General features: G+C 30.7%; 1 protein-coding gene across 4 annotated transcripts; it reads right to left on the reverse strand.

Annotated features, from left to right (window-relative positions):
* Nucleotides 1–1,006: 1,006 nt before the first annotated feature.
* Nucleotides 1,007–18,611, reverse strand: olf186-M (Ki-ras-induced actin-interacting protein-IP3R-interacting domain olf186-M). Of its 4 annotated transcripts, XM_088229581.1 has the most exons (6): nt 18,515–18,611; nt 17,804–18,306; nt 13,038–13,193; nt 9,966–10,059; nt 7,766–7,859; nt 1,007–2,093 (listed from the first exon to the last, which is right to left on the reverse strand). In XM_088229581.1, exons 2-6 carry the CDS (start codon nt 18,230–18,232, stop codon nt 2,057–2,059), a joined length of 810 nt encoding a protein of 269 aa, XP_088085707.1. In that variant the 5' UTR covers nt 18,233–18,306; nt 18,515–18,611; the 3' UTR covers nt 1,007–2,056. The 4 variants fall into 4 exon arrangements, with proteins under 4 accessions (XP_088085707.1, XP_088085708.1, XP_088085709.1 ...); XM_088229582.1 differs by lacking the exon at nt 7,766–7,859; XM_088229583.1 differs by lacking the exons at nt 17,804–18,306; nt 18,515–18,611 and adding an exon at nt 16,855–16,930 and having other exon boundaries at nt 1,133–2,093.
* Between the last annotated feature and the right edge of the window lie 990 nt (nt 18,612–19,601).

Here is a 19,601-nt window from a genome sequence, read left to right on the forward strand (position 1 = left end):
TATTTATCATGCTACAGCCAAGAGTAAGTCACCAGACATATCGTAAGCATACGAGGAAAACTGGCCAAGTCACAATTTTTGTTGGTTGGCAATCAAGATTGAAGTTTTTACATAGTCACAAACTAACAGTTTTGCTAATTAGTAGTATTTTGATTTAAAGTTTCTTTTGCTATAAATAGACAAAGCATAGGCAATGTATTGTGTAAGTGTTTTAATTTTGACAATATTTCCCGTAGCATCATAACTTGATCAAAATACAATTACCAATTTTGTAAAAAAACTTTGAGATATAAGTGGACATGTTTTTTTTTAGTAAAAGATAACATCAAGCTCTAAAACTTGGTTGAAAAATCTCAAAGTTGCAAAGATTTGACTTGGTCATTTTTTCTTGTATGTTGTGATATTTTTCACATTCAATGGATCATAATAACTAATCTTTTTTATTCAACTAAACAACACATTGGAATAAGAGAAATATTCAAATACAGTAGATTGCCAAATACCCGGATCGTTATCACGGAATAATAAATAAAGGAGAAATTTTAAATTTTAATTTAATTGCGCAATTAACTCTGCTGAAAACGTTTGAGTAAATTTTTAGGGTGATTCCAATTCACTGTATTATTTCAAAAGCAATGAATAACTGATTTTAGAGTATATTTAGAGTTTGGTTTCAAAACATTCCCTTAGTGTTAATCCAATTATTTGGATTTCTACATATCCTGATTTTGTCTGGTGTTCATTAGTCCGAATAATTGGAGTTTTACTGAACTTCAACACATAAAAAATGTTTTCTAATACCTAGTGAAAAATGGTTGAATTGTTTTGAGTGAAAAGTAGTTGTAATGTAATGTATCATTACAGTGGAAATGTAAAAAAGGGTAAAAGATATGTGTGTACAGTCAAACTCGGTTATAACGATCACGGCAACAGCGAGATTTCGGATATAATATGGAAACATTAGTTGACATTTTAGTTTGGGGTTTTCTCCATTTCATTTATTCTCTTTTATAACGAGCTTCTTCTCGGGCATACCGAACAAAAATATGGTCAACAGTTAAGACAAAACTCTTCAATGAGGAAGTTCAGTGTCTTTTTTTTATTTGTTAATAGAGTATTAAACTAAGCCAAATTTTTTTTTTCTTTATTTTTATATATCGTATTATCGAAATAACTCCGCGTGTGACGCAGAGGTTGTTCTATGACAGTTCTTCCTATTGGTTCGTTTACAGTGACCAAACCGGATATCCTTCAAAGCTCTCATATCATTGGATGGTTCATATGAACCAGTGACGTCATTCAAAGTAGTGCGTTTTTATTTTAAAAAAATTCATACATTTTTAAGAAATTTTACTCTACAAATTAATGATCTAATTTTTACCGGGCGCAAGAAAAAAAATTTTGTGTCCAATTTCCCATAGGGCTGAAGTTCCTCATTGTTTGAAAATATCATTTTCGAAATAAGAACCTAAGTAAAAAAAATCCGAATGGGAGACTAACTTATTACCGATCCCGCTGGGTGTTGGGATCGGTTTACATTTATGATACTTCGTAAGTGTTTAAGTACCTAATTGTGTTTTCGCCGACAACATTGACAAAGTATCACACATATGGTTGAAATTGCATGTAAAAAACCAAGCTTTCTGAACTTAGTAAATGCAGGTTCGGCACCTCATTACAATTTACAACTTCTTTGGTAGTTTATGAATGACATCCTAGTTCCAAGTGTTGGTAAGCATTTATTATAATTTTCAATAGTGACAACATGCAATGGCGATTGGATTTAAAAAACCTTTCTCTATTATAACGAGTAATGTTTATAACGAGCGAATTCAGTCGGTCCCGTCTTCCTCGTAATAACCGAGTTTGACGGTATTTAGATTTTTATGGGGACCAAAGGAGACCAATAATTAATTGACTAAGGACTATATCTAGTTTTATGATAACAGTCGAAGTAAAGATGGCAATTCAGAAATTCTCAATATCAGTTTGACGCGAAGGAGGTGAGAGAAGGGGATCAGGAATATCTTCTCGGCTACTGATCCGCTCGATGATCTTAGCTACTATCGAGGAAGGTGGAGCGTGTGGGTGACCTGCAAATAAACACATATATATTGAAAAACAAATACATTCAATGGGTCGTATGAAAATAAATGCAATGTATTGGGCGTTAACATACGTTGTGTCCGTTTTTTTCCAAATTTAAAACAAAATGATAAAGGTTATTCGCCATTTGAAATAAATTTTTCAGCACTATAAGATATTGTGTTTGCTTTTACGTGACATATATTATTTAATTTAATTACAAGCCTTCAAAATAGAATGTCAAGTAGACAAAAGTGAGTATTTTCGACACCTCCGTCTGTTGGCATTCAATGCTTGCTGACCATAAGTCACCCATTCTTTCCGTTTCTTCATAATAACATAAAGACACCATCTTTTATCACCATGGCACACTGCGCAAATGTCACGAGCAATATTGGCAGTTTTATTTTCTTGATCTAATGCAAACAGAAGGAGGTGTCGAAAATGCCCACTTTTGTCTGCTTGACATTCCATTTTGAAGGCTGTAACTAAATAAAATTACATTAGTGAAAAGCAAACACAATATCTTATAGTGCTGAAAACTTTCTGTCGAATGACATATAAGTTTTACCATTTTGACAATGTTTTGAGTATGTCCAAATGCTTGCAGACTGGCTGGATTTTCTCCCTAGGGAGTTGTTCAAATTTAAATTTGTTGCAACAGAGAGGGAAAACATTTTTTAGAAGGGAGTATGGGAGTCTAGGCATTTACAGGGCTTATGACCTGTCATTGGCTGGTTTAAGTGGCCACTTTACACACTGTGTAACATTCGCCATTCTGCCTATGTTTGAGCAGATGGAAGAGTTGAGTAAATGTGGATGCTCATAACATTCACCATTCTGCCTATGTTTGAGCATCCACATTTCCTCAACTCTTCCATCTGCTCAAATATAGGCAGAATGGTGAATGTTACACAGTATGTAAAGTGGCCACTTAAACCAGCCAATGACAGGTCATAAGCCCTGTAAATGCCTAGACTCCCATATTCTCTTCTCAAAAATATTTTCCCTCTCTGTTGCAACAAATTGAAATATTTACCGTTTTACTTTTGGTGCTCATTTTTAAATTTGGAAAAAACAGACACAACTTATGTCAACACGTAATACTATGTACTTCTTACTTTTTTTTATCATATAAAGTATTGTTGAAACAACAACATTTGAGTATGTCCATATGTTTGTAGACAAGGCTGGATTTTCAACCCCAGGGAGATATCAAGATTGAAATTTATTACAACAAAGAGAAAAAGCCTTTTTGAGAAGGGAAAATGGAAGTCTAGGTATTTACAGGGCTTATGACCTGTCATCGGCTGGTTCAAGTGACTACTTTAAACACAGTCTAACGTTCATCATCGTGCCTATGTTTTAACATCGACATTTCCTCAACACTTCCATCTGTTGAATAAATTAAATTATTTTTAAATATATTACATACATAATTTATATGAATGCAAATACGTCAGGAAAATAATAAAGTTGGAAAATATAAATATGACCATAATACACCAGCGTTTTTACTATTTCAAATTCTATGGACTCAATTTTATTTATGGCCATGGAGCACAGATGCAGTCCATAATAAAATTGTATAAACATTTTAATATGCATACATTACACAGGTCTTGTACGCTTTCAGAGCAGTGGCGAACTGTGATTTTGTTTACAGGTAATTTACAAAAAATGTTCATAAACTTGTACCTACTATTTGTACCTATATTCTCCATTATTTTAATACAAAACTTATCCGAAAGTTAATAAAAATATCACAACGAATCCAGTAGATATATAATTTGGTAATGTATCCAAAATAAAACAAGTTTATTGGATTATAATTGTACTTTAATTATTGTTACAATTATTTAATTACAATTATTTTTAGAATTTAAAGAAACTTTGTAAATATTTAAGACAAAACGCGTCACAATATACCCTTTGTATATTTTATAAAAAATAAAGTAGAATTATAATCCAATAAACTTATTTTATTTTGAAAACATTACCAAATTAAATATGAAATTCTACCAATTGTCTGCATACACAATAAACAATAGATATATTCCGATTACGATTGAAATGTCAACTGGTCAATTTGTTCTAGAAATGAAAAGTGCCAAAAACGGGCATGTCGAGCGTCACATGTCCTGCAATAAGACTGCATAAAAGTAATGGTGGTATATGACCAACTGTATCATCTCAAAGAAAAATAGCTACATAGAAAATAATGTTTGAAATACTGATTTCCAAATTGAGAATCTTCAAATAATTCGAGTAATCTGCAAGTTTACTTCAAAATGCACCTGGGCCTCAATTATGAACGCTATCTTCATCTGTACGTATCGAGACGGTATACTTAACTTCTGTACTATCTGTATCTTTCACAGTATGTTCTACCTACTTGTCATTTCGACATCATACGATCGAAACGAACCAATGAATGACCGCAGAAATTAGTCCGCGTTCCTTACTTCATTAACATGAAATATAGTTCTAATTTATATTTTAAATAGGTTTCTGTGATAGAAAGTGCCCACTTCAAAGCCATTGTAAACTTCGATAAATCCCAATTCAAGCAAAAAATGCTCGCTTGAACATGATAAAAGACTTTTGACAATTGCCAAGACGATATGCTTAACGATCATCTGTATTTATCTACCGAGCGACTACAAAGCCGGTTCTATCTACACGTCGATACGTATTTTCAGGAAGACAAGAATAAATGACATATTAACGTATTACAACAGAGATGAAGAACATTTAAGAGAAAGTAATATAGAAGTCTAGGCATCTACAGGGCTTATGACCTGTCAATGGCTGGTTTAAGTGGCCACTTTACACACTGTGTAACATTCACCATTCTGCCCATATTTGAACATCTACATTCCTTCAATTCTTTCATCTGTTGATGTGTGTGAAGTTAAAGAGCTGAAACCTTTATTTATGCGGGTGAGATTCATCTAGTTGAATTATTTCACCTACATACTAGGCAACGCCTGAAAATGTTATTTTTTCAATTTCTATACTTCTTCATGGACCAGGTGGATTTATCAACAAAATTTGGACAAACACAAAATATTGTTGATAAATGAAATAGTAATATTTATTTTCCATATTTGCAATATTTCTTTCCAAATGTTGCCATTGCACCTTAAGAGGGGATATGAATTATGCCCTCTCAGAGGTCACGTGGTCTTGGCATGCGCTTCAATTACACGGAGTTTTCAAACTTCACCGCTAGTGGCGCTGTACAGCCAAAATTGTATCCCACCTCAATGACATTTTAAAGATGACTTATTTCACTTTTGTATTTTAAATAGGCCTTTAAGAAAAAAAGTTCCAACCTCAAAACAATTAAAATTCTAAATAAATCGCGATTAAAGGAAAAATTGCTAGGTGGAACAAAATTTTTGTCACTTTTAATGCGTAGATAAACATATAGAGGGGTTCTAGACCTGTCGGTGTAAATAATCGAGGCCCTGGGTTTAACATGTTAAAAATATAGCATACTTATGTTTGAAGAAATACATGCTGGAATAATCAGGTAGTTTCTTGGCTAACTGATGGCGCTGGGCGTTTTTTAAATATTTTTTAAGGAAAATAAAAACCGTGGCAACGATTCATAAAGAAATAACAATTACTTGTTTGTTTTTCTGCAAAAAAGTTACGATAAAACATAATTATGGATAGTCAAATATAATGGTAAGCTGCGCATAATCACTTATATGGATGATTCGCCCCTGTTTCAGAGGCGCAAACTCAATTATAATTTCTTTGAATTGATTCAATAGGAACAACTTAATATTTATGTATGTTGAAAAATGGTTTTCAATGGCAGCCTGTAGTCATATGCTTTACTTTTCTACAAAAAATATTTAGCACATTTAGGCAAAAAAAAATATGGGTTTTATAAGATTTCAAAGAACTTACCTGTATCATATTTAACAAAAAGCATATTCATGCATAGTAAAAAAATGTAATATGTACATATAAATAGAACTACATAACAATTGGCTCACAACACACAGACACTTAAAATCGTGGGTCACATCTACTCGGCTTCAGAATCATAGAAAGTAATTGTGATTAATATTTTTTTGCAAATACAGCCAGCCTTAAAAATGCAAATATACAAACAGATAAATATTTCTGAAACACAAATAATGCATTACAAAAAGTAATAAAATAAAAATGTATTATACACGATGTTCATAAATAAGTCATTAGCTTTAATGTTGTTTATTTATATAACAAGTCTCCAAATGAGTTTTCAATTTTGAAAGTAGGTGAGTGCACAAGTGCAGTAAAAAATAATCTGAAATTACATTTTAAAAATGCAAATAAATATTTCTTACTGCAACTGAAATTGTCTAGCTGTGCCATTTTTGGTATGGCAACCAACCAATATTTTAACTTAAGATTATTCAAATAAGATTATAATAAAATATCTATCGAGAAGCCTTTTTAAATATTTATTTTATTCTCCGCAAATTGTGAAAAATTAAAGTTATTTAAGTGACGATTTGCAGAAGTTTGCAAACAATTGACAAATATAACATGTTCTAAAAAAGGCGATTAATACTGCAGGTACTGTTGCGATTATTTAAACTATATAGAAATAAGATCATATCTCAATGCAATGTTGTAATATATTCTTGTAATTGTTGTTAATCTGTCGCGATAGGGACAGTATTACAGAAACATAAAAGTTAGATTCAATACTACATTTCTAAACAAACAATGCTATTTGTATGTAATATAGCTATATATTATTGTTATGATAAGCTAAAAATAAATATTTGGACTAGATACACATTCTTCGAGGTAAATTAACAACTGTTTACATGTCAGAAGTTTCGCTGTAACAGACTTTAAAATCTATCTTATTCATGCTCAAATAATAGCACATTTGAAATTCAATTTTAACTAATCAATCAATAATTTGAAGAAAAAATTCGTATCTTATATTTTATATAATAGAGATAATGAAATAATAAAAACAATAACATTCTTTATTGATTTATAACATGCAAAACAACTAAAATTCTGAGGTTTACCCTATTATTTAACAAAAAAATGGTACATACATTTATTAAAAGGCATGGGTACGTATTCTTCTGCGGATCAGTTAGCGATTTTGAAAAATTAAATCATCGTCCACACCTGATGGTGTGTAGGGCACTGCATTGATACACTAAATGCAGCGTATATCGATCATCTGTTATATGAAGGTGAGGTGCCAGTCTAGGAACATGAAATATGGCAGTATATAACCACTTTTCTCAACAATCTTTAATGTTGACCTTCCCAGGAATCGAACCTGAAGCCTCAAGCGTGGTAGGTAAATACGTCAACCACATCACACACAGAACTGTACTCTTAATCCGCCCGAACACAGAGAAAAAAAAGAAATATTTTTAAAAATCCAAGCATCTATCGGTGTGGGAATCACTTTATAGTGAATTTCTAATACTTCATCGCCAACTGAACAGGAACGGAATGACCCAATGATAATATTATGTGTTAGGATGAATTTTCAATATACAAATAGATGTAAAATAAAGCACAATTTTACAATATGGTCAATCTACAAAAAGCAATAAATATTCAATATTAACAACAAGAAACAAACTCAACAAACAACCCTATTTAAAAAGGCAAAACATTATTTATTTGAATTCCTTACTCAACAGTGACTATGGGTAACGCTGGTCCAGAATTCGTCCTGAGGCGTTGGTGGGAGGACGATTTCATAAATCGACAGACTGGTGTGCAATTATCTAGTTAGTGCCAATGTAATTAGGAACTGGTCAGTAAACATTTGTCAGCGAGAAAAATGAATAAATTGGAAAAAATCAAGTGAACTTCCTAATAATTTAGCTCATTGAATTTCTTGTATCCAGACCACACTGTTTTTATTCTCGAGAGTAAATAAACTAGCCAAAGAAAATCGACAACTTTTTTACGAATTTAAAAACTTAAGTGACAATGATTTCTGACAAGAAAAATATATATATCAAGTAAAGAAAAGTTTGTGATACAGTTTAATCACAATATATTATTTATAAATATGTTTGGTTGAGAAATATTATGTATTCATTTCAAAAACATTAGATTTTAAAATAGGTGTGACTGACAAATGTTCGTGGCTTTTGTTAGTCCCCGGGAAAAGGAAAAATTCAATTAGTTGGTTAGTGTAAAATAAAATATGTAACTATCCAAATTATAGCACAAACAAATCGTCATGATTGTAGAACAACGAAGCATGTGATTTTCTTCAACTTCTGACTTGAGATGACACATTTTTCATGTCTGTCTAGATAACGCCATGACTATATACATCATACATTTAAATAGATTTTAAGATTTCTATTTTACGGCCCTCATAAGCCTGTTAAGTGGTTTTAAAAAATTACTTAATAAATTCTAAATTGTATTGTTTGATACTTGGGTTAGTAATATTTATATATTTTTTGAAACCTGGAATATAAAGTCTTTATAAAACCTTTTCAAGATCAAATATAGAAAAAAGTCAATGTCGCATTATTCGCACATCCATCGTTGTTCTACGATCACGACGAAATGTTGCGATGAAAAAATTAATAGTCAGTTTTTTAATTTTTTTAATTTTATATATTTATTTATTATTTATTTATTTATTTATTATCATTATATTACATACACAATATTATAATACTGTAAAGTAATACAATAAAGTTGCTTTGACTGTCTAACTAGGGTTATTTACCCCGTTCTAAGACAGTCAAGTTACTGATTTAGTTTTGATAATATTTCTTTTTAAATATTAACGGTAACTAATAATTATTTAATGATATTTATTAAACGCGTATACTTGGTTTCATATGTTCGTAGATATGAAATAAAAATTAAACGTATTTTACTTATATATTGCGAGGTAATTACTACAAACCAGTAACTTAAAAATCAGGATTTTTTAGTTAACCACTAAAACACACCTTCGTATCTTCCCCCACAAATTGACAAGTCTTGATGCATTTAAACAATATTACGATGTATTTTTAATATCAAGAACATTTTTCACTGTGCGGTATGACATTTTTCTCTATTTATTTATAAATTTGTATAAACCACTTTAACTGTCATGATTTATATTATTCCATTTCTCGCTTTTTCTTTCATTCTTTTGTTTCTTTCTTGCAATATTTTATAATATAAATAGCAACGCGAGTAATTCTAAGTTAATTAAAGTCCCGATGATGAGGAAGTTACCTGGAAAAAAGTCGACAAATAATTTTAAATTTGAAGTGGTTTATACGAGTTTATTAAAAAAGAAAATAATATTATGATAATTTGAATGCACGACTTGTTCATTTGTAGCACTCACGGAGAAGGATAGAAAAATGTGTTTTAGTTACCCCACAATATTATAAATAAGCACATTTTGAAAAAAATCAGTAAATTTCCAGTGAAAAGAGATTCAATATTCATTGTAACAATAACAACAAAAAAATGTGGTAAGAGTAAATTCCACTTTTGACTGGGATTCTTCGAGACCGACATCGTCAGTCTGATGATGAAACAATTTCTGATGTTTAATGCATGAATGACAACCCCTGCTTTCACTTGTATGTCTGACGATGTCCGGTCACTGGTGAACATTTCAAAAGTAAAACAAGTTATAACTAAATTTTATTTATATTTAATACGCAGTTCCACCAAGAAACGTCAGTTAAACTCAGATTACTATTTTATTTTATTTTTTGTGTCAGGTTAATTAATTATATAATTTCATATTTTCTAAAAGACTTTTAAGGCCTGAAAGATACCATCACCCTATAGTTAGTTTAGTAAGACATATAGTACATAATTCCAATATAATTTAGATTTAGAATAAATTGTCTCACCTGTAAGTCCTTTGTATCCAAATACACCACATTCGTGCATTTTCATAATTTTCTGTTCCTCCCTTATAAACTGCTCCGTATTCACACCTTTAACCTGACGAGATATAAAGAAAGATAAATTATGCGAAACAAGAAGGCATCAGAAAGGATAAAAATAAAATAATGTGCATAATAGGAATTTTACGGAATTTTGTTGTTTTTATTTTTAAATAAGCAAAAATTACGATGGTAACGGTATTAATATTTTTTTTGTGCGATGTCAGATAAATTTTCTACAAAGGTTAAAAATATGTATATTTTGAATTACCCGAAGACAAGATGTTACGCGCCGACGTTTTGGCGCCAAACTTGTACGTAATGTTAATTAGAAGCGGGGTCGACGGTTATAATGCGTGATGACAAAATGACGTGATGCCAACTGGGAGCCGTTTTGTGTGTGCTTATTTTTAAAATCCGAAAATTATAAATGAAAACTTGTTTTGAATACATTGACAGTTGTATCATTAGAATTGTAAAAATTAACTGTAAACATATATTATATTTTTAAAGTTATTCCCGGGTTGTGAAAATCCCTTTTGTATTGTTTGATATTTCTATAACATATCCTCGTTGTGCCGGCAACATCTGCTAAGTAAACTTTCTGTTTTAAACATATTTTTAATTTCTCATTACGATTGCCCCATTTTTTTAACAAAATATATTTTAATATATATCCAAGACCAAATGAGGTTATTTTCCTTTTTGTAATAAATAAATAATCAGCTAAAGTTACATTGTTTTATTAATCTCCTGAACAAGTTTAAAAATATTATATGGAACTGCATTAGAACATTTATTGTAACATATCTCGATCATGTACTACGTGTGTGTGATTAGTTTTACGCTCCAGGGACAATGACGTATTGCAGTGTAGAACCACCTTTAAAAACAATATTTCACGTCCACCTTGCCAGGAATCAAGCCTCAACGACCTCAGCATAATAGGAAAACACATCAACATGAGGGGGACTTATCTCCACTCAATTTTATTTTTAGGATTTTTACCTAAGAGTCGAGTCGAAAACACTTGTTTCGGGGTCTGGTTCTATTTCTCACAGGACTGTATTCTTCATCCGCCTAGGACACAGAACTATTGGTATGAGGTGTATAAATATTGATTACGGTACGCATATATAATAATAATTACCATAAGAAAAAGTTTATAGTCTACTGCATTTTTTTATATTACACTAACGGATTTGATTGAAAGAGAACATGATAAAAATAAAAGATTCTGCCAGTCATTGTCTTTAAAGGTATTAAGTAAACCCTGGCACGAGTAAACAACACATATATAAATAACATGCACTTATGAGTATTCAATAATCCCTTCTATAAAAATACAAATAGGTTATGCAAATGGGATTATCCTACTACGCAATACGGATTGCTAAAGTGTTTAAATACAATTAGCAAAAATTTCCAAGTGATGGTGGAACACAAATATTGTCTATTTAAATTACTATATAATTCTCAACAAATCTTATTTGAATATATAAAGAATAGACTATTCAAATTTCACTAAGTACTCGCATAATAAATCCTAGTCCATCAAAAGGGCACGTTTATTCTAGATTCCTATATGCCAAAATCGAAATAAATCAAAATCGTAATGCAAAATCAACATTTTCGATAAGTAAAGCATGCTCTCCATAAATCGCAATAGACAGATTGATTAAAATTATACAATAATGATACATGTTTAGTGGTAGTGCTGCGGATTAATAGATCAGAGTTCCGAGGTTCTAAACCCCTTCAATTAAAAATCGATTCTCATTTTCAAGCACAGAAAATGACCGCAAAATGAGGAAATTAGGAGGTTTTTTTCACTAATTTTATTTGTTAACATACCATTAAAATAAGCAAAAAAAATATGTATTGTAATTTTAAATATTCCCACTGAAACATTAAAATTTCACTGCCAGTGAGTAAGTGATCAAATCACACATATGAACAATGAAACATAACTTACAAGAAACAAAGAAAACAAGAACTGACGTTCATTGTATGAGCCGCTGACATGCAGGCATTCTACGACATCATTTAAAAGTTGAACTCCGCACAATTGTATGTTTATATCCATACAGTGTTTTTGATTATCATATAAAACATTGTTTGGTAAGTATATAAGTATTTTTGCAGATATAGGAGGACCGGCAACCGGCGGGTGTAGAAGAGCAAATTAGCCCGCGACGGTGGCATGCTTCTCGGCTAAATATTTGCACAGTACCTATGTGTACTATATTACTACTATTATGATTATTTTGTTTTTTTTGTTACTTCATATTTGTATGTGTATATGAATGTATACATTTATGTACGTGTGTGTATATGCATATTTTATTACAGATATATGCATATACATAAACACTACTTGTAACTGGAACATAGTATAAAAATAATGTAAATGAATGCCTCAACACGGGTTGTACCCGGTGAGGTTTTCATAACGAAAAGAAGAAATAGTAATTTTGAATACATAGTTGAATAGTAAAAAGTTGAAATAAATCAAATAAATTATAATTTGTGCCCGCTAAACGTCAAAACACGCTAAATGGAAAAAACACAGCTATTTCAGAAACTGGAAATCTGTTGCCCGTTGTTGTCATAACAATGCTATCATTGCAAAACATGTGGTCACATAAACCTGTGACGTTGCAAAGTAATTTGTTTTTTATAAAGTTTATATTTGAAGCACTAACTTTGTGGTTATTCATTTTAATAAAATAAATACAACGACTTTGTTTAGTTACGTAAACCTTGAAGAAGAAGCTTGTTTGCTTTGAAACCGGTCGGTGAAAAATAAAAATTAGTGGTTAAAAACAAAGTTGTTTTATTTTTTTTTTATAATTTGTTTTTTTTTTTTTGTATATTTCTGAGAAACTTCGCAGTGGCACATGAAAGAAAACATTTTTTGTATCCAATTTCCAGTAGCACTCATTGAAATATTTGTGTAAATTATAAGAACGAAAAAACATTCCTTTCTTTATTAATTAAAATATAAGAATCAACTATGATTTTTTGCTAATATACCTTGGACGGTTTAAGAAATCTATCTGGTATTCGAGCGAGTTGCTGACGAGCCGGACTTGGACCAAAACCGACTCCTCGGAGAACTGCTTCTGCATCCACTCGCCGTGACTCCAGGAGACTCTCCACACTGGAGGCTCTGCTTGTAGCTCCATCAGACTGAAATATAAAAACTATTGTATAATTGTTACTAATAAGTCATAAATCATTTGAATAAATCCGTAGCACGTGACAACAAAATAAATTATTTTAATTAAATTACAAATTTAAAGCTTCAATTAAATTAACTTAACAATAGAATCACCATGTAAAGCGCCCTTGAGGTATTTTATTACGAAAATGGCGCTATATAAGTTATCCACAATAAATAAATAAATAAAATAGGAATTTTCATGAGAATAATTTTCAAAAAAGACTTGAGCTTTTAGGGTTTTAAAAAATATTTATATGCATAAAATATTTATTATAATTTATACTTTGATATTAAATCTGATATCTGGCTGTAATTAACTGATAGATTACAGATTATTTATTGAACATAAATTAAAAATAAGAAAAAAAAACTTATTTTTTTTTACAATTTCAAAGTAATAAGAGCCTATGAAATACTGTTGAGTAAAAAAAAAATTTTTTTACTACTTATAAGCAGCATAAAAAATATTTTGAAATTTTGAAATCCTGCAAAAACGGTAATTGCATTGGCCACGTCCCCAATACGTCATGATACATGTTAATTTTGAACTTCGTTTGTAACCATTGAAATTTTTATAAAAAAATTGTCATGAATCTTGACATCACAGTTATCAAAGCCAAACATGTCACATTTTCCAAGGGATATATTTTTTTTTTCTAAGTTATGTATGAAAACATTTCTCCACAATATCCATATTGATTTTGAAGATACAATTAATTTTTCTAAATCCATTACATATATTTGAATTGGTATTCGTAGTATGTGATATTTCCTTATTGAATAAAATAAATTAGCAATATTTTTTTATGAAATTGTAATCAAAAGATTTTAAACAGATACAACAAAATAAATGGGTACATGGTAAACACAATTCATTATACTTCACGTGTTTTTATTACTTTAAAAACATAAACACTAAAAATTCACAGTTACTTAAATTATTTGTGAAAAAGCTAAATTATTAGATTTTGTCAATAGTCATTTAAGTGTTAGTTCCACTTTAAAAATGCAAATGTAAAAATCCGTCAGAACTTTTTATAATACAGAATGGCATAAGACGTTATTTTCCATGCATAGCTAATTATTTGTACAAAATCACATTTCATTGTGCTAATGAGAGGATCAGAATAATAGTTTTTTCGTAACTTATTTCGAGTTTCTTTTGTGTACTATTATAATATAATGCAAAACCTCAGAAACGAATATGCTGAAAATATAACTTGTGTGTGAAATTGTTCACAAACAGATTATACAGAAGAGACACTGCATTAAAAATTATTTGGATAGTGGTTTTTTGCTTTACTGTTGCTTCATATTATTACAATTTTATATGGAAAGACATGCCCCCTGTTATTTACAGAAACATTGATAAAATTTTAACCATGGCCAAGAATAGTTGCCTTTACTAATGTTAAAAAACATGAATTCGCCTCAATTGTCACTTGTGTACTGAATGTACCTTAGTGCAGCGCCCGATCCTTTTACATCTCACTCAAAATTAGTAATGAACGATGAACCCCCGGAGCGTGGAACTTAAAGTTCAACAACCATTTTTAAAGTTTGTTTTCACCAAAACCATATTCTCTAATAAGGCACTAGAAATTAGTTCACGGTTTACTTTAGCAAAAAATAGTCACCAAAATATCTCCACAATATTATTTAAAAAAAAGATGTTACAAGCCTATTTCAAGCTTATTTCAGTTTTGTTATGGCGAATGGACCATTTCGGTCGTTGATAACTTATCATTTCAGGAAATAAAAAATCTAATTAGTACCGTATCTACTGGAGTGTCTTAAAACTCAATACACTAAAGATATTAAAGAACATAATCCAAGAATGTGGATTGTGGTCTCACTGCTATGCAGATGATACACAGATTTATTTTTAGTGTAAACCAGGCGAAATTCGGAGAACGGGCATTTGCGGTCGCAATGAATGAAATGCTCTCCCAGCAGAAGTGCAAAACAGTAAGAGTGAAGTAATTTTTCGGAAAAAACATAAAATCCACTTATTCTCCAAATCGTTTGATTAAATCCGCAGCATGTGATGACAAAATTAATTGTTTTACTTAAATTTGAAATATTAAGTCAAATTAAAACAATATTTATAGAATCACATTGTAAGTGCCTTTGAGGTATTATATTACAAAAACGGCAATATATAAGTTAGCCATTATAAGAAAAAGAAAGCAATAACAGTGATACAAATTACTTATGAAAACTACAATACGTATAGTAAAAACATTTGTCTTTGGGAACCATGTTGAGTAAATACAGCCCAAAGGTTAAGTTGACCTTGTTTATGTATGGGAATAATAAAAATATATTTTGAATGCCCACATACATATGAAACAGCCATGTGTAAATTGACTAGTGACTATGTGTGAATTTATGCAGATTTTTAATTTAATTCTACCAATTTTATTTCAAGGGTAGGAATCAACATAATCTAAATCAAAATATGTACTCAATGCCACAAAATAAAGAACACAATGAGGCACACAAGTTACTGATTATAAATGATAACAATTAGCTTTAGCAGTGCATTATGTACTGCAGTCGCATGCAAATGAATTTACTTTTTTACTTGGAAAAATTAGATAGCTTACTTAGAGTAGAACGCGGAAAAACATACATTAGCTTTGATCACAAGGGACTTTGATTTTTAGCGAGCTACAAAAATAAAGGTTCTATTAGTGTTTATTAAAATACTATATCAATCCATATAATAGTGTGATTATTGACAATATCATATGAATATATAATACGACAATGCTATGCTATGGGGGAAATAGAAGCAAACTTGGAAATCTGCATTGAAGGAGTTATTGAGATATTTGCGAAAACCTTTGAAAAAAGAATTACGAGATTTCTAATTATGCTTCGCCAACTCAATGGAGAATGCTAAGTTTTGCGGTATCAAGTAGTATAATTGAAATCTGTTTTTGCAAGATTCAGAGACGGTTTTGAATTACGCTATTATTTAGGTAGGTAGGCTTTATATATATGTAGTTAATTTTGGCATCAATAACTAATTTTCCGTTTCCGGTGTAGATTTCTAAGTTTGCTTCTAATACATATGGGATATACATATTGTATTGAAAGAAATTCAGTTGTGGTCCTGAGGCAATGATGCGACTCCGGTTCAGGGATTGGATCATTGAAAACAGTCCTGAAATTTTAATAATAGTAGGAACACAAACAATAAGTATCTAAAAAAATATAAGTTATATTACTTGTACTTCTTTTTAAAAAGTTAAAAATAATAGTTAATGCATTAGATTTTTATTTTTTTAACAACCTGTTCCTTTATTAAGATCAGCCTGAACTTAACACATGCATTTAAAATATCAATAAACACTTATATGGTTATGCCAGTAGGAAAATTTTAGAATCTTTATGTAATTAATAAAAATTGAGATTTGCTACCGAGGTTACAGGTAAATAAAACACGAGTAATACATAACTCCATAAATTTTAAATAACCATTTAATCACTTTCGCAACATCTTCAAATCTGGTATCTTTTTTATAATTCAAATATATTTACATTTACAAAATTAGGAAGAAGAAATACAAAATTGACTATCTCTAGGTTTACTTAATAAATTATAATATACCTACTTACCATGCTTAATTTAAGCAAGTTTCAATAATTTAAGGAATAAATTAGGTATTGAATATAATGAAACATCATTATTAAATCAATTTCTCTAACAGCCATTCTACAACAGCTCTCTAAATTAATTTAGCAGATAACAGATTTATGATCTCAACACTGATGCCCATGTTCCAAGTTACTAGCTGTTTGTTGACACAATAGTAGTGGCATTTAAAACTTTTGATTAAAAGTGATAATAGAAGATTTAATCATTACTTTTGTATGACTGAACAGTAAAACTTTTAGCATAATACAAAATAAAACATTTTAAAAACTCAATAATGACGCCCAGCAGTTGACTACACAACAATCATGGTCACTCGACACTAAAATAATGAAGAAATATTATTAAAAACAGAAAAACAAAAGGGTTTCAGAGTGTCAATTAGAATAGCTATACAGCATTCAATTCAAATGCTAATATATGTACACTGTCTGGGCTGTTTGAAATCTTACCACAAAAACTGAAAGGTTATTATTATTCACCTTTAAAAAATAATTAATTACAGTTTACACAGACATCATGCTGTAAGTTTAAGTAACTAAACTAAAGTAAGTAACTAAATAACAGTAAGGAAATAAAAATAATATATACATGCCTTGATGTTAAATGTATTCTTAGATCAAGGATAAAAAAAACAGTAAACGATTCAAAGATTACTTTCCGAGTGGTACTTTATTATAAATAATTCATCATTTTCAATAAGAAACAATCGTTATAAAACATATTCATTGTCACCATTGAGAAATGAAAGAATTGTTCCTATAGTTAATCAACAAATACAAGGTTAGTTTATCTTAACAAAGATAAATTCATTTTATTTTGAGATACTAGACTTCAATTGTATATGTACAATAGAAGTATTACATTAGATGATAATATTCATTTTTAAAATATAGGTTAATTTGTTATTACCTGTTGCGAAGAGTCCCTGAATAAGGCATTCCTGTGTCTCGGACTATTTCCTTCCGAATTGATAGATCTATCCCTTAAAAATGGTGCTTTAGTCCGTTTGACTAAACTACTATCCACAGAACTAGAATAAAGATCTAACTTCACATTGAGTTCAATATCCGCAGTCTTCACACTGTTATCACCTTCGCACGAGATATTCACATCACTGTCATTGTTCAGACTTTCGGGGTACTCTGCATTCTTATTCACCGGCACCGGAGTGCTGGTGCTCTGAAGATTCAAGCTCTTGATAGGAGAAACGATGTTAGCGACGCTTTCGTCACTAATGCTGATGTCGTCGTGAGACGTGACTCGTTGTATGGGTTGCGGCTTCTGTTCCTGCCTCGGTATTGAGTCTACCCATTGCTGCACAGGACTTTTGCGACGCATATCAATCAAAACTCCACCAATCCAATGGCGAAATCGAATGCCCCACAAGGGAGACTTGTTTCCGGATGAAAGTCCTACGACAGAAGAATAACATTAAAAAGAGCATAGTATGAAGAACCTAGCGAATCTACAACTACACTAAACTCAACCCTATAACATAGTGACAATCTGCAAACCTGATTTGGAATCCATCCTCGGAACACATAAGCAGCATGCGATAAACGAACATTTAATACACAAATATCGAGTACAGACAAATAACAAGTAAAATGTATCGCTTACCTAAATAGAGTTCGATTGGCTGATTAGCGTAAAAACGTCAATTGCACAATTAATAACATATTTATTGGACGTGACAGTTAGCAGTCGAGAGTCAGCTGAAAAGTTAATACGGGCGATATCCAACAGGTAGGTGTGTATATGTATACGCAAGGCAACGCACCAATACAAATGAATTTGACATTTGAAACTAATGCCGCATCCACACAATAATTTTAAATATTTCCACGAAACGTGTTACTTTGTCCAGTACTCTAACATTGAACGGAAATAATGCGGTAGTCAGATGGCAGAAGAGACCATCTGTAATTTTCAAAAATGTTCAGGAGAGCTGAAATACGTCTCAATTTCAAGACTTTAATCCACAAACTAAAATATTTTAGTGTTGCTTTTCAATAATAAATTACCATTCTAAATGACACTGATTTTTTTTTGCTGCGTGTATTTACTGAAATATTAATTAAAACTTTTGAAAATTAAAACATAGACAAAAATACATATGGTCCCTTTTGCCACCCGACTACCGATATATGGTGTAATATTTAAAAACATGATTATTTAAAAATAGAGTAGAAAGTATTTTTCATATTTTAGTAGGAACAATATTTTCATAAATAATTTATAAAACCTTATAAACGTGCATTGACAATATCAACATAAGTTGTAGAGATTTGTTTCTTCCTAACCATTTTGTTAATTTATATTTGTTACAATCTGTTTTACAGAGAGAAAATCGTGATTTTTTATAATTATTTTTTACTACTTTTGTAGATATTTTATTTTAGCTCTAATACCGTCCTTGATCCTTTAACTTTAATGTAAAATATATTTTATTTAAGATGTAGGAATATTTCAAAAAAATGGGCGTCATCATCATAATTTCCCTATCACACCGAGTGATGCATAGGACACTATTGGTACTCCTATTGCAGCATAACTGGATTTTTTTTTCCATGAAAGGTAAGGTGATCAGTTTTACGCTTTAGGTGCCTGTCCGGGGACAATGAAGGATTGAAGTGTAAAAGATTTTAAAACAAATATTTTACGTCCACCGCGCCAAACACCAAACTAAGTGGCCTTTTACTTTTAT

Source organism: Micrasema longulum, unplaced genomic scaffold, assembly GCF_059751315.1.
Source record: "Micrasema longulum isolate JH-2025_06_02 unplaced genomic scaffold, ASM5975131v1 h1tg000681l, whole genome shotgun sequence".
NCBI lineage: Eukaryota > Metazoa > Arthropoda > Insecta > Trichoptera > Brachycentridae > Micrasema > Micrasema longulum.